The sequence below is a fragment of the Arvicola amphibius genome, chromosome 11, assembly GCF_903992535.2.
Source record: "Arvicola amphibius chromosome 11, mArvAmp1.2, whole genome shotgun sequence".
Lineage (NCBI taxonomy): Eukaryota > Metazoa > Chordata > Mammalia > Rodentia > Cricetidae > Arvicola > Arvicola amphibius.
Genome location: NC_052057.2, coordinates 110,195,552 through 110,221,233, shown reverse-complemented (window position 1 = coordinate 110,221,233; position 25,682 = coordinate 110,195,552). Strand labels below are relative to the sequence as shown.

Sequence of the window (25,682 nt, the reverse complement as noted above, 5' to 3'; positions counted from 1 at the left end):
TTAACTTATTTACACTCATAATACAATGATAGGGCATTGGTTCATGATCTGGCCCACTATGTATCTGTCATACAAAATAATCTAAAATAGAGAAATAGCCATTTAATTGGTATTTTTATTTATAGGTAGCTTACAATTTCTGTGTTATTTACATACTTTACACCAATCATTCATCACCAGACATGGTGACAGCTGTGTCATGATAAAGATCAGAGGAGAAAGAATAGGCTGCTCTGCCCATTCTGGGTTATTTGCGGATACCTGCCAGGGTAAGATCCACTGCAGATACCTCCTGACATTTTTCCCGCTGGAGTTGCAGTCTGACTCCACTGTTGACATGGTGACAGCATGGTCTCTGCAGGATGAAAATGAGGATTGACAGTGGGGACTGCTAGGCAGAACTCAGTACGTCAAGCCACGTGCTTTGCTTTGCTTGTAGAAGCAGAGGTGGCAGTAGCAGAAGCAGCTGCCTGATTACCTAAAAACAGAGGGTCCAAACAAGCTACTTTGGCAGCAAAAAATGAATGAATACAGTGAAGAACAGCAAATAAATTTGAGAATTCCAGCTCCTGGAACGAAAAGAGAAAGAAGTAAATCGGGGGAAAATTTTATTTTTTCACAAAGTTGTCAATAAGCAGTCATTTTTATGTATAACAACCTGGAATCTAGGATATGTAATATATTAAAATACAATACCCTCAGAGACATGTTATAATGCCGAGAAAATTGAAGACTGATTAGGAAATGTATAAGCTTAGTGAAACTGATATACAGATTATTTATGACCGCAATGAGAGTAACTCGTATGTAGTAAACACCTGAGATTAATGATGCATATATTCTATTATTTAGTTTCACATTTGTGATGGAAGATGAAGAAATTAGAACAGATGATAATACATCAGAGAGCTCCTAAGAAAATCAACAGGCCCGCTGTGTCATCTTGGGGTTTGGTTTGCAATAGGAACACAGTAGCCTTCAGCGTTCAACAGTTGTCTTTCAGTTTTCACAGCTCAGAGTCAGGGTAGTACAGTGCGATTTCTGAAAGTAGTAAAATCCGTTCACTTCTTTATTGTATTTCCCCAAAATTTCCACTTACAAAGTCTTTTTAAAATTATTTCATTATTATCTAAGGTTTATTTTATTCAAATTAAAAAAATATATCAGTTCTCTTCCTCTTTCTCTCCTCTGCAATATTTACCATGTCCTCTCCTCCCATTCTTTCCATCCCAACTATCCTATTACATCCATCCCTCTTAAATCTATGGTCTCATCTTCTCTGATTTTATACATATATACATTATATATAATATTCTATATTATACCATAATATAATATATATATTATATGTATAGATATTATATACAGATTTATACAAGTGTGTATGTGTTCTTCTGAGTTCACATAGGTAAAAATTTTTGAATGCCACTGAACACAAATATTAAAGCAGTGTTTCTTAAAATTATTCCTATTAAGTTGAAGACTATAGCTTGTTTTTTAGTCTCTCCAATTACCTAAATATCTGGGCACTTTAAATAAGATCTAGGTTTTTAATTATTCTACCCATCTTGTTCATTATTGTCCAATCATTTGGTGCTGATCAAGACCTTACAGTTTTATATCTTTACCAATTTAAGGTTTGTAGTGTATGGTAGGAAGACATCGGTACTGAGAATAGACTCTAGAGACTGATAATCTGGGTTTGCCCCTAATTCAACATCACCTCCTCCGCCCCATGATCAACTCCTAAAGCCATGGCCGTCCTCCAGGCTTCCTTGTTCACACCTGTATGAATTCACAGAGGATAGTCTTTCCTTTCTACCCATTTTTCGCTTTCCTGAGACTTTCATATATCCACAGGCTTTACATGTTGTTTCCTTACAACAGAACTTTCCTGACTTTTTTTCTTCCGCGAGCCTTACTAAGCAAAACCTAATTTCAAAATTTAAGTATTTGGTCATTCAATAAATATTCCTCACAATACTTCACTTTCTTTAGAAAAACGTGTATCAGAAAGAATGACAGACAAGAAAAGTCTGATGGTACCTCAGAGAAATCAAGGGTTGGTAGAGTGCATTTAAGAGACTGCAAGCTAGCAAATTCACATTTCCTTTGTGGGTATAACTAAAAGGGATACCAGGATGAACCAAGAACCATTTTAACGTTTATTGGAAAGTATTTCAGACAGAAGTAATATAGTCCAATAGACAATCATTTAAAGGCATTCTAGGAGGATTTTAGACATGGAGCATAGAATTTAGAGATTTTATAAGTAGAAGATTAAGTCAGAGAGACAACAGAGTCAGCATGAATACCCCAGCTATGCTCTACAGATTTTTATGGTTTTTACAGTGAAAAACATTAGAAGAGGATGTTGAATCAAGATGTAATAATGATAAAAACTGATATAGTTACTAAAATGGTCACTGGCTACTATATTTAGGACGAGCTCTTAAGGATTGAAATGGGTGAGAAACTGGAAAGTTTTTTATTAAGAAAAGATACTAGCTTTGACAGTAAAGTTGTACAAGTGAGAGAAGCTACCATTTCTAGATGCTGAGACATTTTATGAAGAACAGTTCTAGCACAAAGATAAAACGGTTTCATTACCTTTGCTATCACATTGGATATACAAGGCAGAAGTCATAAAATACGTGTACATTTTTTTTAAAAAAATGAAAAGTTTTTATATATCAACTTGTATGTGATAGATAAGATTTTTTTTGGTGAGCTCAAGGTACATATAGTATGTAGAAGAAAAAAAATACGCCCTCTTCCCTGGAATCCAGAAATACATAGAAATAATAAATAGAAAATCAAGGAACAGCAGCCCTGCTTGAGCGGGAGAGAAATCAGACTGCCTTGTATATTGGTGCTTTAAATAGGTCATTTTGTTTAACCACATGAATATCATCTTCTTATTATTAAAATGATATTTTTTTGTTTTCTTTTTTTTTCTCATGGTTTATTTTTTTTTATATATTTAAAAATTTCCATCTCCTTCCCTCCTCCTTCCCCCTCCCTCCGCTCCTCCTCCCCCTTCCCTCCCCTCCTTCTCCCCCTTCCCTCCCCTTCCCTCCACCCATACCTCCCCTCCCTCCCTCTCAAGGCCAAGGAGCCATCAGGGTTCCCCACTCTATGCTAAGACCAAGGTCCTCCCAACTCCCCCCAGGTCCAGGAAGGTGATCGACCAAGCTGAGAAGGCTCCCACAGAGCCCGTCCATGCAGAAGAAATGATATTTTTGTAAAAAAAAATTGAAGAAAAGTTTATTATGAACTTGTAAGTGATCTAGAAAGATAGACAAGCACACATTGAATATAGTCTTCTCTTTAGTGAAGAAAGTAGAGAAATAAACCAATAAACCAAATCAAAAATGGTTGTCACTTGCTATTCTTGCAGATTCAAACCATCATTCTCATTTGTAACATTGCAATTGATCATCATCTGCAGCGTCCCTTCCTCCACACATCTCCTGTGGATCCCATAAATCATCCCCACCCAGTTTCCCTCCCCACACTTCCTACTACAGCCTAGCCCCAAACTCAAGCAAGAACCTCCTGTTCAACTATAACTAGAAACCAGAAAACCAAATAGGCTGCCTGCAAACCTTCTCTTCTCTCTTTATACTCATAGAACCAGTGCCTCAGTCATTCCTACAAAGGCTGCAAGAAAACACCAGTTAACCTCCCTCCTACCCTGCCAATTCTTCTAGGTCCACAGATCTCCCTGACTAATCTTCTTTCCCTAATTCGTTGATAAATCCCAGCCTCTGGCACCAGAAGGCACTCACTATGAATATAACAGCTTAACAGGCCAATAAAACAGGCACCACACAGTCCCTACACTCTCCAAAAATTCACCTATGAAACAGAAAATGAAGCCAAAAACATCCATCCAAACAAGATAAACCCACAAATCAGTACCTAGATTTATAATCATCCCAGACGCAGATGTCTAGATGCCAGCATAAGAAAAAAATCCTTACGTGCCAGGGCATTCTGCCTCTACCAATCCCAACAATGCTACCATAGCAAGCAGAGGCACAAAGGAAAAAACATAAAAGCAACTATATGAAGATGATAGAGCTCCTGAAAATATGAAAAAAAAATCACTTACAGAAATTTCAGGAAAACACAAACAAATATTTGGAAGAAATGAGAAAATCCTTTAAAGAAATCTAGGAATAGACAAACTGCTAGATGAAATTAATAAAGTCCTTTAAGAAAGCCAAAAAAAAAAAACCCACAAAGACAAAGAAAATGGATAAAACTCTTCAAGACTTGAAAGTAGAAATAGAAGCAATAAAGAAAACAAACTGAGCAAGTTCTGGAAATGAAAATTTTAGTAGTGTTCAGATGGAAATCTGCAACAAAGAGCCTCCAACAAAGAAAAGATACCAAACGTCCAGTTCAGCGTTTTGGCTGCAGCTGGTGCTCCTCCCAAGAAGTTACAAGCAATTCAAGTTCCTGCCTAAAAGTGTACCATACTTGAGTACAAACCCAGTTTATGGAGAACACATTTGTCATCACCTGTCAACTTAAACTTCCCATTAAAGTTTGGGAACATAATTCCCCCTAAGTCTTCTCGGGGGACTAGAGAACTGATCCAGGAATTGCTTTACTCAAAATAAACATGTCCTTTTACTTTTCCAATTTGGCTTGATCTGTCTTACTGTGTTGGCAGAGAAACCTACTATTAGGGTACAGAAAACCTATTAAATAGAACAGAAACTACAGAGGCAAGCTTTACCAACACAATACAAGAGATGTAAGAAAGAATTTCAGGCTCTGAGGATATGGTGAAAAAATGGATACATTGGTTAAAAAAAATGTTAATTTTTATAATTTTCTGACACAAAGCATCAAAGATATCTGTGAGACTATAAAAACACCAAACCCAAGAATAATAGTAATATAAAAAGAGGAATCCCTGCTCAAAGGCCCAGAGAATACTTTCAACAAAATCATAGAAAAAGAATTCCAAACCTGAAGAAAATACTTATAAAGAGAGGTACAAGAAGGTTACAGAACATCAAATAGATTGAACCAGAAAACAAAATCCCCATGCCACAAAATAATCAAACACTAAGCTAACAGAGCAAAGAAAAAAATATTAAAACCTACCATGGCAAAAGAACAAGTAACATATAAGGTAGATCTATTAAGATAATACCTGACTTCTCAAGGAGACTCTGAAAAACAAAAGAAGTGGTTTGATGTACAGCAGACTCTAAAAGATCACAGACGCCAGCCCAAACTACTAGATCCAGAAAATTATCCTAATACTATAGAAGAAAAAAAAAGAAATTCTGTAATAAAGTCAAATTTAAACGATATCTATCTATTAATCCAGCCCTTCAAAGTGTGCTATAAAGAAAATCCTAACTGAAGGAGGTTAACTACACTCATGAAAACTCAGAAATTAAGGGATAGCACATCAACAAACCGAAAAAAGAACACACACACACTACCACCACTAAGTTTATCAAAACTCTGCTTTCAAAATTTTTCTTCTCCAAATACCTATTTTTGTCTCTATGGTACCTTTCTTTGAATATATGTCTATAGAAATTCAAACTCTCTGTTTTGATATGAATACTGTTTAAGTTTTCCACAATGAATAATAAATTTTTCCATAGTAATCTTTTAAGTTTCCAGGAAAAAGATGTGGCCCCACAACAATGATTCTATCTGGTTGATATGATGCCATTATGCTGATAGCACCATCGGTTTGGGGCTGTAAACTGATCAAGATGATTCTATCTTGGCTAGCTGAGATGGTGCACCTCCTTACAACATTCTGACCAGAACTACTTCAAATAAGAACTTCAGAAAAATTCTACCGACTACTCAGAGACTATCTGTAATAGTACTAAACAGTAAATTTTGAAACTTAACCATCATTTTAGTTATTGTAGGATATCATAGAAATAGCATTTTCCTCATGACAGCTGGAAATAATTCTAGAAAACGATGTCTTCTCTCCCAACCAAGTTTGTCCTTAAGGTTAGGGACAATTGTCATCTGTTAGGGTTGGTTATAAGTGGTATAGGGTTGGGGGCAGAAATGAAGTAGATTCAGGGATCTCTTCTGAAAAAAAGGGGAATGGATGTATCTATTTGTGAGCTATTAGTTATAGACAATTTACATTGGAATAGATTCTTGTATATTGATACAAATTATATTTATTATACTAAATTGCTCCTATTTCTGTTTACAATAGTTGCATATCTATACAAATTTATTTTTCATATTGTATGCATGCATGTATCTACCTCTGCTTAAGTTATTTTGTATATTGCTGCAATTTTAGAATATATTTCTCATATTGCACTATATGTACATGTATATGTGTAGGCGGGGAAAATTTGATGGAATGCTGGGATGAAGAAGGCAGAGTCAGGGAGAAGCTATGGAGCTGTTGGGGACAGATGCTGAGAATTTTACCCAGTAAACCACAGCCTCATGGCCTTATACAGATTCATAGAAATGGGTTAAATTAATATGTAAGAGTTAGTCAAAAGAAGCTAGAGATAATGGACCAAGCAGTGATTTAATTAATATAGTTTCTGTGTGATTATTTCGGTTCTGGGCAGCTGGGATGAACAAGTGGGCCCTAACCTAGTCAGGCAGCCAGGAAGAACAAGCAGCTGCCTGTCTCCAACAGTCTTATAGGGTCCTATAAGTTCAGATGAAAAGCATTTTTGGATCTCTTTTCTGGAGAAATACAGGTTAATATTAAAATTTAAAAAAACTAAAATAAACATGTAGTATCTGCTTATGTTGCTGGTAGCAATACAGAGAAATATCCCCCCAATATTGCTAATGGGAATATAAAATATTACAGGCACTGAGATTCTGATCCACATCTTTTGGTTTTTTGTTTGTTTGTTTGTTTTTTGTTTGTTTTTAAGTTAAACAAGTGATCTCATTACATGTAATTTTAGACCTTTATCCCTTAGATTTGAAAATGTGTGCATGCAGGTTGTTTCCATAGCTCTGCCCATGTTTTAAAAGAGTTGTGATGAATCTGGCAAACGCTGTGAGGTGCCAGTCAGACTCAGACTCTTCATCTTGACTGACAAGTAGACTGCCACGCTCACTGTGCTATTAGTTCCTTCACCCTTCATTCTGCTTCATGCATTTAGTGTCCTCTACAGAAATACTGTGTCACTTAGGGAAGCTATTAGCAGTAAAGAACTTCACTTACTTGCGAAAGTCCAAAGCCTTTCATAATTTCAGCTTTTCTTTCTCTCATTACATAAGAGCTTCTATGTGTTTCACATTAAATTTTCAATGAAATATCTACTTGTAAAAATTGCACATAAGGAATTACAGATATAATTATGTTTGGAAACAAAGCAATACTGATTATAAGTGGTATATGCGAAACTGACAGGTAACCAATGCACAAGAAAGTTTATCTCTTTCATTGCATATTCATATTTTAAATATAATAAATATAGTTAAACTATAAAATATATAATAAATAAGTTAAAGTATAAAGCTGAATATCAGTTATTGGATTAATTTTACAATTCTAACTCGTTCAGTAAGGATTTTTGTTAGATTGTTAAAATATGATAGAAAAGTAACAACTAAAATCCAAATACTCCACTGCTGTTGTAAGCTCACTTACATTAGAATGTGTGCAGTGTTTTTAAAACTTAAGGCAGCCAACCAAAGTTAACATTAATAAATTTATATTAATAAGCATTTATAGAACATTGTATTTATAGAAAATGAAAATCATTTTAAAGAACAATGTAAGTGTGAGCCCAGTGACGCTTCATTGTTAGCTATGGAGAAAAGAAAGAGCAAGGAACAAAGGCAAGTACTGTGGAGGAAAGAAGGCACATGAGATTGAGGGTTCAGAAACCAAGCCACAAGAAAAGGGAATGACAAAAGGAACTTTTCTACCTGATGGGGTACAAAGGCAAGGCAAGATGATAATTACATCCATGTGTTGGAGATGTGAAAGAGAAGGAATGAGTTCATAAAAGCTAGGATCACAGTTCCTACTTCAAAAATGAAAATATAAATGGAGAGAGATCTCAAGAAGAATACAGACATAAGAAAGGAATAGTGGGAAAATGCCTGGGCAGACATACTAGAAAAAGAAGGATCACATTATTGGAAGGAAGGCTTCAGGTAAGGATGTAGAACAGCATGGTAAGCTACTGTACAGAACATCACAAGATTCATGCTTGGGAAGTCCTTGAAAGTTTTGCCAATTACTTCATAAAAGAAAAAGTACAGTAGGTTTCCATACCACAGGATTAAATTTACAATTTGGTATTATTTATTCTTTATTCAACAGAGGAATAATATTTTTATGATTTATTTAAACTAAAAAATCTTACTGTTGATTTCATTATAGGGTAATAGAAAAGGAAAATTTTTGAAGTTTTGCAAGCATAAATCCTTATACATATAAAATTGTTTAAACTTTCCATTGACCTAACAACAGCACTATCATATTCCAGTTGACTATAACTTAGATAAAACTATCTGGAAAGTCATTGACTAATTCATCTTCTTTAAATCATAACTAATTAGCAATTATTCCATATTTGCTTAAAACCATATTCTTTGCAAATTTATACTTCTATTTAAGGTTTGATAGATTACTATGAAGCAACTAAATTTCCAAGGTATTTTTTAAAATTAAGAAACTGCTGTATGGCCCTTTCAGGTCTTGGCATGTTTTAGGCTTATGTAATTGTAGTTCATACCAGATTAAAACTAAGACCCAGAATCAGTTGGGCATAATTTATCTGGAGCATTGTCTTTCAGTGAAAATCTGTCACTAAAGTAAAAGTACTCTAGGGTCACAGTGATATTTCAAGGTAGGCAGAAAACATTTGTGTTTATTCATCCTACACAAGGCACTGAAGTATTTGGAAATGTATTGTGTGATAGATCTTTTGTGTTTACCTTTGCTTCGATCTGTTTAGTTTCTGAATTCTGAAACAAAAATTTTATTTTGCTTTTGCCGTCATCTGAAGAGCCTTTAAGTTGAGAGAATTTATACCTCCAAAGTATGGCCTAAAAGGAAAGAGAAATGGAAACAAGTAAGTCAACAAAGTTTATGTCTGCATTTAAGCCAAAAATTATGTATTTTAAATATAAAAGTTAATCTTATGTAGTAATATACCCCAATATTAATATATAAATTTAAAGTCATTCTTTAAAGGTTATCTTTTAATATTCAATCTATCATTTAACATATATATCAGGTGTCACTAAAGTTTTTCAAAGACATAACTTAAGAAAATTCTTCAGTGAGATAGCCCTATTCTTTTCCTAGTAAAGAATGTCTCCGGCAGAAATTCTGATCTCTTTGGTTATCTAACATTAGTCCTGAAAAAATAAGGTTAGTACAATTTCAAGCGTACACGTAAGAGTCTATAACAAAGGGTAGGAAAATATTCATGTCTCACCAAAGTATATATGTAAATATGTACAGTATGCCATCAATATTGTTTATTTAGTTTACTTGCCTTGAGAAACTAATCTACTATGGAGTAAGGGGAGCACTCCTACATTGCTGGTGGGAGTGCAAACTTGAGCAACCACTAAGGAAATCAGTATGTGCAAATTTCAGAAAGATGGGAATTAGTCTACCTCAGGATCCAGCTACACCACTCTTAGGCATATACTCAAAGGATATGTCATTATACAACAAGGACACGTGAGTCATCATTTTTATTGCTGCTCTATTCATAGTAACCAGAAATTATAAACAACCTAGATGTTCCCCAACAGAAGAATAGATAAAGAAAATGTGGTAAATCTACTCAATAGAGTATTACTCAACCCTTTAAAAACATGACACCATGATATTCATGGCAAATGAATGGAATTAGGGAAAATCAGATTTGCTAGGTAACCCAGACTCAGAAATACAAATATGGCAATGTCTTCACTCACAGACAAATATTATCCATTAAATAAATTATAACAAAGTTACAATCTGTGGATACAAAGAGGTTAGACATACAGGAAGGAAATGGGAGAAGTGGATATATATCTCCCTTGGAGGATAAAATACAATAAATTTTATGGGAGAATTAAGGCTGGGGTGGGACATAAATGGAAGGATCAGGTGGAGTGTGGGAGGGTAGATGGGGTTGAATAAGAAAATGTGGATGGACAGAGCTAGAAATGAGAGCCATTTAGAGGAACAGTGGGGAAATGCAGTTCAGTTAAAACTTCCTGAAATGTATAATAGTGATCCTAATGAAGTTTCTAAATAACAAGTAAGACAGAGTCCCTACTGTCCATCTCTTGTCACTAAACAAAGCTTCCAGGACTGGGACTATGATACATCCAATTGAATCGTTGGCCAAGAAGGCCTCATGGAAATCCCCAAACAACAGTTTCTCCACACAAACTGACTGCAAGGTTCCATTGCTGAAGATAACACCCACATAACTAGTTGAATGTAGAGAAGGAGAACTGTTCCTACATAGGACATTCACTCATATGTTCTTATGTTCTTACTTCTTTGGTATGGAGATGAAAGGAGTGCGTGCACCAAAGGGGTTGGAGGGCAACAGAATAAGGCCCTCTAAATCAACTGAGCAAAGCTCATATAAATGCAAAGAAACTGAAGACGCAAGCACAGGGTCTACACAGGTCTTTACCAAGTCCTTTGTGTAAATATTATACTTTGCAGTTTAATGCTTTTATGGGATTCCTGAATGTATGAATTAGTGGCTCTCTGATTCCTATACCTTCTCTTGTGAATTTTTTACTTCTACTGGTTTTCCTTATCCAACGTCAAAGTGATGATTTTCCTTTTATATTGTTTTATTTTATTTTTTTTAAAAAGTCATGAAGAAAAAATAAAACACTTGTTATTTATTAAAATGAAAAGAAATGAAATGGACAATTCCTAAAATTAAACATCAATTGATTTTTTTTCTCTTCTAGTTTTTTTAAATTTTTTTTATTATTAAAAATTTTCACTTCCTCCCCACCTCCCTTTTTCCTCCCCCTCCCTTAACTCCCCTCCCCCTCCCTTGCCAGTCCAAGAAGCAGTCAGGGTTCCCTGCCCTGCAGAAAGTCCAAGGTCCAACCCACCCCATCTGGGTCCAGGAAGGTGCGCATCTAACTGTTAAGATGCGCATCAATTGATTATTTACAATCACTAAGACAACATTGGCTGAGAATAATTTCTGGGCGTGTACAGCTTTAATACCTCAGATTTTTCCTACAACATACAAGATCAATTAGATTTTCTGCAAAAGGAATTAGTTACTGGATCCACACCATCACTGAATAGTGTGCCACATGCTGAACATTAATACCATCAAAGTGTTTGGTAGTAGGGCCTCTTACAAGAGCCACCATTTTTGCTGATAGCATTGAGCCATGAAGTACCTTTTAAAGAAGCCACGTCTGTGCTCACTACCAGCAGACAAAAAAAAATGCAGCTACCAAGAAACCATGGCACACTATTCAGTGATGGTGTGGATCCAGTAACTTCCCAGAGATGGGCAATAAACACAGCTCCCAAAGTTGGTCGTAAACATGTCTCCTCCATGAAACTAGACTCTCAGAGAATTGAGAAGAAAGTGTCAGTCACCAACATACCGTGATATAAGTTACAACAGTTTTTTTGTTTTTACTCACACAATAAGAAAATAATACAGATGCTCAGTAAGTACAGATTCAGACAAAAAGAGCCACTAAGTGGGTCACAGTGTGTGTTTAAAGATGTGTAGACTTAGAAGAGAGAATAAAATGAATATATACAGTCTTATATTTAAGAAATAAAGTTTTAAAATAATAAAAATATCCTTAACATGGTATAAAGTAAAATAAGAGAAATAAGCCACATAAAGATGGGCAATACACAGAGAGTCTAGATCCTGTATATTGTTGTGTCTTCTTTGAATTGTTTGGCTGCTAAGAGGCATTTAATTATAAAAACGTGCTAGATTCAACCAACATATACATTGTAAGAATAACTTGACATCAAAGTTTAAGACAAAGGGTCTGTTAATTTGGAAGAGAGATTTTGCTTTTATTTCCATGGAAAATGAAAAGCTATGAATTCATTCAAGCTTAAGGATGATCAGGTTGATCAAGGAAGACTTCCTGAAAATTCTGGTTACAGACGCAAACAAATAAACCTAAAAGAACTACTAAACAGGTGACATCATCTCTCTGGCTTACCTATTTACAATGCAAAATCTATACTTGTGTTACTGCAGATATGTATGTTACCTTAAAAGTTTTACTATTTCCAGACCAAGGATACCAGACACTAATGAAAACAGGTGACCCAGGTGATCGAGCATTTAAAAATGCCTCTGTTAACAGTTTCCTAAAAATTCTGCATCCAGAACACCTTCAAGGGTACTGGTGAGATGATCCAGCCTCACTGAATACACCAGCCAGTATTTTACCATAATCCTAAATTTTCTTTGGGTCCCCAAATGATTTCCAGTGCTCCCAAACAACAGGAAGCACCCTAGACAACTATACTCACAGTCCCAGAAGATGAATTATGAGTATTTATTATCAGAGAAGATTATAGGAATTGAAAAAACTTCATATGGAGCTGGCTTTCTTCATCATAAATGATAGACACGTGGACAAAAAAATGCTCTTGCCTCAATTGTGGACTGTTAATGGACAAACTGGAACAAGAAATGCAAGAAAGGCAACTGCTAAACTTTTTCAAGAAAAGGTAGGTGTGCCCTTCAAAATCCCCATGCCTCTCATAAAAGTTTGTCTGATATGCAAGGCCCATAGGCCAAAGTTTGATATCCCAGCATTGAAAAGTAACTTTGGATGACTATTTAGGCAATCTGATGTCCTTGTCATTACATAACATTTAACCCTTCTGGGGTCTTAGGTGGAGTTAGATACTAAATATTTAAACTTATAGTTCTCTTAATTATGATAGGAAGCAAACTAAGTATAAATCTTTAGAATCAATAACATAAGATAGATAATTGAGAATTTTCTCTAATTTTGCCAAATGCAAATGGACTGGATGTTGTAACTATGATTCTTGCTTTATAACTGTTTTGAGTATATGTAGTTTTAGTATGATAATGTTAAAACTTTCCTTTTTAACTGGGGGACAATGAAGAAATGCTGAGGAACAGTCATTCTGTACACTGCGAATCTGTATTACGGCCATTGGTTAACAAAGATGCTTATTGGCCTATAGCAAGGCAGGAAAAAATTAGGTGGGACAATCAAACTTAAAATACTTGGATGAAGAGAGGCAGAGTCAGAAACATACCATCCAGCCATTGAGCAAACAAAACATGTAGATAATAGGGTAAAGTAGCAAAGCATGAATAGAAATATGGAATAATTTAATGTAAGAGTTAACTGGTGAATAGCCTGGGTTATTGGCCAAACGTAAGAATACTAAGCCTCTGTGTGATTATTTGGAAACTGGTGTGTGGGAGAAGAACATCTAACAACAATCAAAGTTCATATGAACACACAAAGACCAAGGCAACATACATAGTGCCTGTAAGGGGCTGTACCTGTTCCTCTACAGTTTAGTATTTTTGTGGAGTTCCTGAGTATGTGAAAAAGTGAGTCTTTGAATCTTGTGCATTCTTTTGGGATCTCTACCTTCTGCTTGTTTTGTTTTTCTTAAATTCACAAAAGCAGTTTTTATTTGAGGCAAAGAGAAGTCTGACCCAAAGGATTGTGCTGCGCACCGCGCCCCCGTGTCTGCGTTCAATGCACTTTTACCCAGTTACTGAGCTTCGAGCAAGGGGCTGGAGGTTAAAATACACAAACACATACAGACAGAGAGAGAGAGACACGGGTCATCCTTGAATTCTCCAAGAATGCCCCCTTTATTGTGTTCAGGGGCAGATTATATAGAGATAGCCATGCCCCAGCCAAACCCACCAGAAACCACTCTGCCATCAGGAACTCCTGAAGGTCTCGTGCTCAGAGCAGCTGTAGGCACTCAGATCAGGGGATTACAAGAAATTCAAGATCTGGGGTCTCACTGCTCCCAACAGATTGCAGTTCTAAGCATTCAAAACTTAACTGTTAGTGGCACTGTTTGGACTATAAATTTTGCTTCTCTGCTTGGAAAGGGTTCTTGTTGTAAATGTTCTGTAGGGGGTAAGAAGAAAGGCTAAGAACGGCTGAAGAAAACTCCTCACCTAGTGATAATGCTCTCCAGAGCCTTTGTCAAACTAACAGAACCTCATTGTCTGATCTGCCAGGTTTCACCAAGTGCATGAGGACATAGGCCATACTACACCTGCTTCATAGATTAAGCAGGAAGATCATATGTAAATTGTTTTGGGGAGAGCAGGTATCCACAGCTTCAGACTTTGGCAGGGAGTTGTCAGTCAGGGTGTGTAACGTGTAGCAGTCATGGCCAGCCATCTGGAGCTCAATAACAGCGCCAAGATGCCCACCCTGGGCCTGGGCACTTGGAAGTCTCCTCCTGGCGAGGTGACTGAGGCCATGAAAGTTGCCATTAACATTGGGTACCGCCACATTGACTGTGCCCAGATGTACCAGAATGAGCAGGAGGTGGGAGTGGCAGGTGTTGAAGGGCCAGGAACTCTTCATTGTCAGCGAGCTGTGGTGCATGTTCCACGACAAGATCATGGTGAAAGGGGCCTGCCAGAAGACGCTCAGCGATCTGCAGCGGGACTACAGGGACCTCTACCTTACTCATTGGCCAAGAAGTTTCAAGCCTGGGACTGAGTATTTCCTATTGGATGCATCAGGAAATGTGATTTCCAGTGACACTGACTTTGTGGATACTTGGGCAGCCATAAAACAGTTGGTGGGTGAAGATTTGGTGAAATCAATTGGTGTCTCCAACTTCAACCCTCTTCAGATTAAGAGGATTTTAAACAAACCTGGCTTAAAAGAGAAGTCTGCACATGAATCAGATGGAGTGCCACCTGTACCTAACTCAAGAGAAGCTGATTGAGTTTTGCTATTCCAAAGGCATTGTGGTGACTGCATACAGTCCCCTTGGCTCTCCTAACAGGCCCAGGGCTAAGTTCAAAGACTCTTCTCTCCTGGAGGATCCCAGGATTAAGGCAATTGCATACAATAAATCTACAGCACAGGTGCTGATCCGGTTCCCCATACAAAGAAACTTGTTGATGATCCCCAAGATGTGACACCAGCACAAAATGCTGAAAACACGAAGGTCTTTGACTGAGCTGAGCAAGGAGGATGTGACCTCTCTACTCAGCTACAACAGGAACTGGAGGGTGTGCGCCCTGATGAGCTGTGCTAAACACAAGGATTACCCCATTCGGCTTGTTTTATACAATTCCAGTGTGTTGGCTTTTCTTTTATCTTTGTTGGATTTCATTATTTCCCTTAAAATCCAGACGAAAGGGAGTGGATACAGTTGGGACGGGAGGTTGGAAAAACTGCCAGGAGTAGAAGAAGGAGACACTGTAATCAGGATATATTATGTGAGAAAAAAATCCATTTTCCATCAAAGGGAAAAAGTGAATAAGTGGGTCAAAGTATACAAAAATCCATAAAGCAATTTGAAATTTCTCTCTTTACAGTGTATGATATATGCGGGTATGCTTCAGGGACTGTGCAAGATTTTCTCTCAAGAATGTGAAAATTGGAACTTATTTATTCGTTAAATATTTCCTGCTAATCATGGTAATCTTGAATTTGTTGAATTTGATGGTGGTTATGTCTAAACACAGAATAAATATATAGACAAAAATAGCATTAATGTGTGCAGAACTTTCAGTCAGAAAAATAATCTTTTAAGTAATGTGAATTGACAGGTAAAAAAATATCTAGGTTTAGAAGAGAATTAAATGTTTTATGCGACTTCATATATATGAATAAGTATCCAAGGAGGATCACACAACACATGACTGCAGTTTTAGTAACTCAGAGATTCATGATCTGTTCAGTATAGATTAAGTCAATAAACTTACTAAACCTTATAAGTGAACTCATAGGCAAAAAGCATATGATTATCTCAGTAGATGCAGAAAGAGTCTTGGAGAAAATCCAGCACTCGTTTTATGATAAAAGCCCCGGAGAGAACAGGACTGGAGGGATATATCTCAATTTAATAAAGGCTATATATGACACTCTTACAGCCAACATTGTCCTAATTGGAGAGAAAACTTATGCTTTTGAACTACGATATGGAATGAAATGGTGCTCTTCGCTATCCCCGCACTTTTCTTTATATAATGGTTGAAATCCTAGTCTGAGCAATAAGAGCAGAGATGGTAATTAAAAGGATATAAAGCCGGGTGGTGGTGGCACACGCCTTTAATCCCAGCACTCGGGAGGCAGAGGCAGGCGGATCTCTGAGTTCGAGGCCAGCCTGGTCTACAAGAGCTAGTTCCAGGACAGGCTCTAGAAACTACAGGGAAACCCTGTCTCGAAAAACCAAAAAAATAAAAATAAAAAAAATAAAAGGATATAAATAGGAAATGAAGAAGTCAAAATATTCTCCTTTTTTTGGTATTTTTCGAGACAGGGTTTCTCTGTAGCTTTGGAGCCTGTCCTGGAACTAGCTCTTGTAGACCAGGCTGGCCTCGAACTCAGAGATCCGCCTGCCTCTGCCTCCCGAGTACTGGGATTAAAGGCGTGCGCCACCACCGCCCGGCAAAATATTCTTATTTGAAAATAAACATTCTGAGAAAGAGATCATTGAAGCATTCTTATTCACAATAGACTCAAAGATATCTAGGATTGATTAAACTGAAATAAAAGGTGAAAGGTCAGTACAATAAAAATGATTTGAGTTTTAAGATCACCATTCATCCTCAGGCCAGAAATCAAGTTTCAATGTCATAGCAACCAAAAATTAATCCATGTGTGTGATAAGATGTCAGTTTGTGTGAGGAGATTGGGGGTATGTTGAGCACTGTGTCCTTTCTTGTTGAAGACAGCTTGCTTAATGTTTGAGATGAACACATATCACAGATACTTGTTATAAACTCTAGTGAACTTTTGAGAACAGTCGCATCACCTTCCTGACTAATCAGGATGAGAATGACATCATGATAAGACATTACATAGATCACTAAGAAAATTCAATATACTAATAAATATACTAATGCATCTTATATTTAAGTTTTGTACCTAAACCGTGCCAAAAAATAAAAGTGCAAACTACAAATATCCTATATTTAGATGACAGTAAATTTCTCTCAACTCTTTCCTTACATGATATTCTTTTCATCCATATATTTTTCTTTATGAAGTAATTCTGTTCCTTCTATATGCCTTAGTCTGTAGGAAAAAATTCAAGCTGATAATTTTGCCAGGCTTTAATTTTATACTGGTGTTATAGAGGTGAACAGGTGATATGCAATCATAAAAAGAATATGGAATTCTGAATGGTGGTGAGTGAGGGAGCCCACATGTGACTCAGTTTCCATCTGGAGTCATTTCTGGCTTAAAGAAGTCTTTTGAGTTCAAGCTTGCCTGCTCTGCTTCATTCAGTATCTTCGAGGGCTATGAGCAAAAACTGTGCTAGCCACAGACCGAGCAATTTGTCCAGCTGAAAGAGCGCATTTTTCTAATAAGATTTGGACTGGTGTATGCCAGCCAGAGGCACTCCTTCTTAGAGATCAGAAGCTATTTAGCTCAATAAAAGAATGCGCCTGCTTGAGCTTCCTCCCAAGGACAGTGCAGGGAGGTAGTTAGCTGACTGTACTGCTCTTTGTTCTGTCTTTTAACTGTATTTAGAATATATGCTGAGAAATAAATTCAGGGCTGTTTGGTATTGGCCTTCAGTCCTCCCTATCTATCCTTGTTTCTGTCTTCATTTCTCTTAATCTGCCATTTCCTGTAACCTCACGCCCCCTCCCAGGTACTCTTTGCTGATTCCTGTCAGAGTGGACTCTGACAGGTGAGAATGATTTGGAAGAAAAATGCTAGGATCAGCGATATAGTATGCATCAGAGTAGCATAAACCTGATCTATCAAACCTAGGGCAGAGCAGAAAATTATTTAAAACGTAAGCAAATGCCAGATCTCTGAGAGGCTTCCAGTCTAACAAAAGCACAAACTTTAAGCCACATTGGACAGAGTGAGGCTGTAACACTAAGTCATGCAGACAAGAGAGAAGAACTTGTGCCTGGATGACTTTTGATTCCATGACTCCGTATTTTGATTGGTTGTGGTTTTCTGTATTGGTTTCCATTTGTTGCATGAATTTACCTCGATGCAGGATGAGGACAGCACTTATCATGTTAGATTCTGGAGAGGAATGGTCAGCATCTGGCTGAATGGAGAGGTTAGAGCCTTTCGGCCCAATCTTATGGAGGCATTTTATCAATTGCAGTTCTCAGATAATGCTAGCTTGTGTCATGTTAACCAAAATTAAAAAGCAAAAATCAACAATTAGGTCAGTATGTTATTTGTTACTAAGTTTACTTTCTTAAAAATTGCATGTGTCTAAATAATTAAGAGACAGGCAAAACTTGTGCTTAGTTGGCAGGAGTTTTGGATTATATGGGTGACAGTGTTGGTTTCTGCAGATACACCAAATACTAGATACTGGGTAATTTACAAGTAACATCACTTTTTATAGTTCTGTTGACTTGGAAGCCAAATATTAACAGTATCATAACAGATATAGTTCATTATGAAAGCTCACAGTGTTTCGGAACTTTGTCCTGAATTGAAGTGCTACCCCCTGGAAAGAGAAGAGAGGCTCTCAAGACTGGGGAAACCAATAAAATCAACAGAGCTTGGGTAATAAAAGAAAATCTCTGAAGCTCAGAGTGTTTCAAGATTCACAAAGCTTTTCAACAAGGCTGTAAAAGCAGAAAGCAACTGCTAGAGAATTATGGGTTAGAGCATCACTCTGCCCAATGTAGAGGTTTCATTCTAGTGTGAAGTGTGTGCTTGTAGTTTAGTTTTAATACTAAAAGCCTTTTGGAGTTCTGACTTTGCTTGCAGTTTAAGTAATTTTCTGCTCTGTTTTGATAGCTCAGGCTTATGTTATTCTAGAGGAGCAGTGCCAGGCATTATTTTTATTTGATAGTAGCCTTACTAAAAATATCAGAAGGGTACATCTGGAAATTTTAATTACTGAATGTTCTTTAGGCATCCCACAAAATATACAGAATAAAGAACAGATATTAAGAGACTGACTATTCTTAAAGATATGATGGTTCAGGAAAGTCCATGAATGTTTTGTGAAACATAAAACCCATCAGAATATTCAGCATTCACATTAAGTCATGTGTTTAAGGCAGACACTCATTTGTTAGAGTTTCCAAACACCCAAGCTGCACTGTTCCATGTGTAATTCTGAGACATTAACTATAAAAAAGTCTTCCTTATATTCATCATCTAGATTTAATTCAGAAAACTCGTGACAGAACTGACAGGACTCTTCAAAATAATATCTAAAGGAAAAAAATTTTCTCAAAAGTATGAAGCTATATTTTCAAAAGGAGAATAAATCTGTATCTACTATTAATCAACTGTTATCCATCTTTCTATCATCTATCTTTAAACTGTCTGTTGCCTATCATCTGTCTTTCCTTTATTCATGTACTTTCCACAATCTGCCTATATGTCTGTCTCTGTCTCTATAAAATCTCTCAATCAATCATCTCTTTCTATGTTTATATGTATATCAGGACAGAGTGATATGTATTTACTTTGGTATATTAATTATTTGCATTAAGCATGCTTTATTAAAATTCAAACTTTGTTTACGAAAAACACATTAAAATGTAAATTATGTTCCATGAATGAAAATGAGGATCTTAAATCCAAAATACAATTATTTTGAGTCCAGCAAAGACTTCAAAGGCTTTTCACTCATTCTCAGTTGACAATGTTGTCTCTCTACTTCTCCTGGCACCCGGAACATATTTACCTTTGTTGCTGCATCATAGCAGATAAAACCCGTGCTGAAGTCAATTGTAAGGCCCATTAGGTGACTCTCCAGCACACAAGCATAGGTCTTGCACTGGGAAAAGCAGAGAATACTGTTAGCTTCCAGGTGATTGATACAGCATCGCTATCAAGGGGAATATAACATATTCTCTATGCATGTAATACTTAGCATGTGCATAAGTGAGGTTCAGTAAAATAATAAATTCCTAACATGAATATGACCCTAGGTTTGATCCCCTGCATCATAATTTTACTTGTAGCACTTTGGAAAAATAAGTAAATATAGATACTAAAATGTTAAAAGGACATAACTCATATATGAAACAATTTGGGCCTCATATACAACATGAAACATTTTTATAGCTAGTTTTTTAGTTTTTTGAATTTCATTTCAAGCTAAATGGCTCTATTGGATGAACTATAATCATAAATAACATGTGAGAGAACTATTTCCTTCAGCAATTTTCAAATGCTAATTTTATATTGTATTTGTATTATATTTATACAAATATTGCCTATCATAAGTGCCTATAATTATGACTGAACATAGCAAGTTATCTTTATCAGAATGTTATATACATATGATTAAAGCCTAATTTGCATTAAAAACTTAAATCTATGATAAATGTTTCTTTGGAGTTAAAACAGTAGATTAGAAGCCATACTTAATGGGTCAAAAAAGTAGATGCTTTGGTGTGATTGTATTTGCTTAATACATGGACTTCATAGATAGCTGAATTCACTCATTAGTAATGTATTAAAAGTAAGTCAACATTAAAGAAGATTCAAGGCTACAGTGTTTAGTTTTTATATGGTCTTAATTATTTGTCATTTCATTGTACATCTAATTAAAAGGAAGACTCCAGGTGAAATTGCATTTGCTATGGTGCAATAATAGAATTTTCTCATTTAGTTCAACTTTCCAAACTAAGTTATATTGCCTCAATAATCCTTAAATGGAAACAAATAAATAGAATAAGTGGAGATCCAATAAAATGGTCATGTATAACTTAAAATGTCAACAAATCTGAGTGTATTTAATGCACTTGTATAATAAAATGTTTGTTTATTGTTTAATTGGTACATTTATGTAATAAGAAGCTATTTTACTGTGAAAAAAATTATAAACAAATAAATTTTTTGTGGAAGCTCCAAATGAATCACGTTGCAAGATTTTTCCATAATTATATATTATATAGCATCTACAGGTAAAATATATGTAGGATAAATATCTTAAAGGTCCACTGGACATTTTACTACCAGATAAAGACACATACAAAATTAATAATAAATAATTTTAAATAAGTGTAATTATTTTTTTGATGTTAGTATACTCTCCAAAACATATTAAAAGAGGTAATTGTTGAACTGGGTTAGTATATAGTTATAGAACAAATGTGTCCTTCACTGTCAAAATTCATTGACCCTAGTAAAATTATAAAGCCAGTAATCTTAGCCTAAATGAATTACATCTCACATTATTTTTTTAAGTTAGGAACTGTAACCTACTTACCTAAGTTGTGACTTTAATGTTTCAATATTCACTACATTTCTTAAGTTTAATTATAAATTTAAATAATAATGTGTATTGTATTCAAAGTATGTACTTTTATGGATCGTCCTTTCAAATAAATATTTTAGCATTTATACTAAGTTTATTACAGGTTCAAATAAAAATATGAATAAATATATATATTTCAAGGTAGACAATGTCACTTTGTAGTCTTTGTAATACAAATCTATTTCAAATAAAAACACTTTTATTTATCATTTTTCAATAGCATTAATCAAAAATTAGTTTTCTTTCTTTGCCCATTTTTCATTAGGTTTACTTTTCCTATTGTTGTATTTTACTATGTTGAGACAGGGTCCCATGTGGCACAGACTGGACTCAAATTACATTCTACAGCTGAGGATAACACTCAACTTTATTGACCTGCCTTTAACTCTGAATTGCTGGGATTATAGGTAAGTACTGCCTGGCCATGGCTTCCATTTTTCCATCTTTAGCGAAACTGAGATAGTCATTCTATACATATTGAACAACATTCTTTCTGTTAGTTTATTCACATTTGCAAATCAAATTTTATGAAAATGAAAACTCCAAGCCATTCAAATAAATGTACCAATTTCTAATGTAGTAAACAAAGAGAAATTATAAAATATGAACAATCCAGAAGTTGAATAAATTCCAAATATTTTCCTTTGATTTCTGTCATTGTATGTGTTTAAAAAATAACTGTCCATGTATGTTTGTCCTTGATCTCTGAGTCTATTGCAAGGGGCAGGAACCAATTTAACTTTGACTTTTGCTCTATCTTGTTCTAAGTCAACCACGAAACCAATTCTATGAGGTGTCTTGTTTCAGGATCTCATGTATTTGAGTAAGTTAAAGGATTTATCAAATCTGACCTAGCTATGACTTCATACTGAAGAACTACAATTCAGTAAGTACCCACTGGATACTTGTGATTTGCAAAATGTAGTAAACTTCAATAAATAGAGGAAAAAAATAAGCAACCTCTGACAACAAATATTTCCAATGTCACGATGTGAGCCATCTGAAGAAAACAGTAAAGGAAAGTGGTATTTTTGCTCCAGTGGGAAGAAGGGATAGTCAGCACAGCTGCTGTGAAAGAGCTATGGTAGGAAGCCTTAGAAATTATGAGGCTGCCCATGCACGAAGTAACCTCTGAAGAAAGCTTCACATACTATGCTTTGCTTTAAAGGCAGAGATGAAGGGAGGCATCTAGAAACTAGGTGGTCAAGTCTACATAATGGAAACAACCTCATAAATAGTGAACTACAATCAGAGCATTTTTTATATAAGATTCAAATTATAGTAATATTTATTAGGAAGTAGATTGCAAAGGCAAATTATGTAAAAAGAACTTCAATAATATGGCTAATTATTCATTTTTCAATAACAGCTAAACATTGGATGCATTTGAGATGGGGGCAACCTCACAGAGCTCTGCTCATGTACTTTGTGAACTCAAGTGAGTAGTTAGATCTCAGGTACCACACACACAGGTTCTTACCTGTATCCGTTCTACTTCTAAGAAGGTGGCTGTTTGGAAGGCTCGTTCCCACTGGGCAAGGTCACTCTCTAACTCCACGGAGAAGTAGAAGTCCTCTCCACACTCAGACTGCATGGTAAAGCAATGTTTCCGCCGATCCAGCAGGTCACTGTCCTGATGAAAACCTGGAGTTACACAGGCTGGCATACATCAATTCATACTCCGCACAGAAAATACCAACCAACGCTGCTTAAAACTGTGTGTAGATGCTATAAAACACGTGAAGTTCTGTACTGTCATTAACCTTATCAGAATACTCACTACAAACAAATTTCAAATTCCACACCTGTCACGATGCTCATCCACCAGAAACGACTCTAGTTTCGGTTCTTACTAACAAAAGAATAACTACTATAGTGCTCGACACACAACACCTCTCTCTGATTGCAAAACGGCCTGACATTCAACCTTGCAAAGCTGTCTCGACACTGAGGTGGAACAATGCTTAGGATGATGTTGTAATCTTTCATAGGCATGAGAGAGTTTCTCTGAAATGACTTTGCAAATCCTTTAAAAACCATGAACTCAAAGGAAATTAGGGAAAACTCGAATACAATTTGTCTACCCCAATTACACTGTATACTCCCAAAAGCAAACACTTTATTTATATGTACAATTTTATTTCATTGTGTCAAAAAATTTTGCTCCTAGAAATTTCTTGGTTTGGTTCCAAGTTTTCCCTTAAGGTGTTCCCCTAAGCCAACACATTTCAATTCCAGGGTACATTCCAAATTCAAGATATTTATATATGGAAAAGTATAGGACAACAGGCTGTACTATTTTGATACACAATTTGAAACATTTTTTCAGTGTACTAAAAATTGTTAAAAGGGTAATTGTCTTTGATCGAAGACTATATTCAAATGTCTCATCACTAAACAGTGGAAATATATAAAATCCTTGATTTTAGCAATAATTTTGAAAGTATTATCTATCTTTTTGCATCCCAATTTGATACTGGAAGAAGAAAAGAAGTTACTTCCAGTATTGTAGAATTAACTCTAACACTTGATGAAAGCATTCAGCGAGCTAAGAAGATGCCATAGGCTCTGTCTAAAGGGAAATACTAAAGGCACAATGTGAGTGCAGTGCAGAGGTAAATAGGTGGTCAGGGGCTTTTAGTGATTTGTAGCAAGTATATCCAGGGAGTGTCTCAGTGACAGATATTGAATAAAAACAGCAATAAATATGTTGGCACGATTATTATGAATGCAAGTATAAAACTGTCGTGTGTGGATTCATAAGAAACATGAACTGAACAGTGGCTGAAAAAGAGATTAATATTTAACATAAAGTACAAGATTGTTCTTTTTGAGTTGTTAGTTGGGTGGTAGGGTCCCCAAATCTACTAAAACAATATAGTCTGTTTTCATTGTCCTTGCTTGACTCTGAGAACTTGAAGATAAGACCCTATTGCTGAAGACAACACATATTTTGGACACATAACATATAGGAATCCAGTTTGAACCAGGTTAAATATATATATATATATATATATATATATATATATATATATGACCATTTGATCCTTCTTTGAAAACACATTTTAAATAAAAAAATCCTTATAGCTAAAACCATGTAATACTAAAAAAATGGAATTGCAGTTCTTAGTGATTAATGCCTGCTGTGTGAGAATTATTCTCCAATATTCTTGTATTTATTCCTTTTGGATAACAAGCTTTTACTAAGAAGCTTACATAAGCTTTATTTTTTAATTATTCTATGGGATAATCCAGAAGACGAAATGGATCAGATCACCTGAAACTGGCATTACAGTTAGTTGTGAACCACCATCTACTCCTGGGAATCAAACCTAAGTCTTTGGTCACTGCAATCAGTACACTTAACTGCTGAGTTATGTTTCCATCTTTGTGAACTTTTCCCTTTACATTTTTTAGATGTTATTAAAAAGAAGTGGGCACCAGTTTATTTAAAAGACTCCTTTTTCTATCTTAAATATAATTATTAAGTCATCTTTCAGATTCTGCTGTACAAAGCTCAATGAAGCATAGTATGGTAACTTTCCTCACATTTTCCTTTTTTAACATTTAATTATCTTAATATCTCACTTTCTTAACCACTCAACTTGTTCTGAATCTTTCAAAGTCTTAAAAACATGACTGAGTAAAAAGTGCTTTTGTGGTAAATGCAGGTAACAATTAATATGTGGTGAATGTTGAATTCTCTAATTTTCACTGCTCTACCTAAGTATTAGTATGAGGCATTAGTACCATGTTTTGTAGGGGAGCATGCTGATCACTGTGGGAACTGCAATGCTAAGATATTCTTACAAAATGGGTTTACTTACAACTGTGCATTTTGATAGAAAGGATGCTTTGGGGTCAAAATATTCACAGAGTGCTCATTGGTACATCTTATAATATCTTTGGCTCGCTTCATAGTCCCTTTCTAAAGAAAGACTCTGGACTTCAGAGGATGATTTACACCATTGTCTCCTTAGCTGTCCACTGTCTCACAGATGTTGTTGCGTATTTTAAACAAATTCATGTACTTGTGGGAATACTTTCTGCTGGCAGTAAAGATTATATATATATATATATATATATATATATATATATATATACTCACTATCTCAGTAATTGGTTTATTACTGGTCTACAGAAATATTTATCATAGACATACAGTTGACAATTATAAAGAAGTCATTGAATGCCTGCTCTGTATCACACACTTTCTTCGTGTGGCCACTTCCCACCTGGAAAG

The 25,682-nt window shown here is 35.7% G+C and overlaps 1 protein-coding gene and 1 pseudogene across 1 annotated transcript in view; one reads left to right on the top strand and one right to left on the bottom strand.

Annotated features, from left to right (window-relative positions):
* Positions 1-410: 410 nt before the first annotated feature.
* Sntg1 (syntrophin gamma 1) overlaps positions 411-25,682 on the bottom strand; it is a 150,228-nt gene continuing 124,956 nt past the window's right edge. Inside the window, exons 14-17 of the mRNA XM_042055960.1 lie at positions 22,920-23,072; positions 19,859-19,951; positions 8,938-9,048; positions 411-569 (exon numbers count right to left, since the gene is read on the bottom strand). Of these exons, the coding sequence (XP_041911894.1) occupies positions 411-569; positions 8,938-9,048; positions 19,859-19,951; positions 22,920-23,072 (516 nt within the window). The remainder of the gene's footprint in view (positions 570-8,937; positions 9,049-19,858; positions 19,952-22,919; positions 23,073-25,682) is intronic.
* LOC119826514 lies at positions 14,377-19,279 on the top strand (annotated as a pseudogene).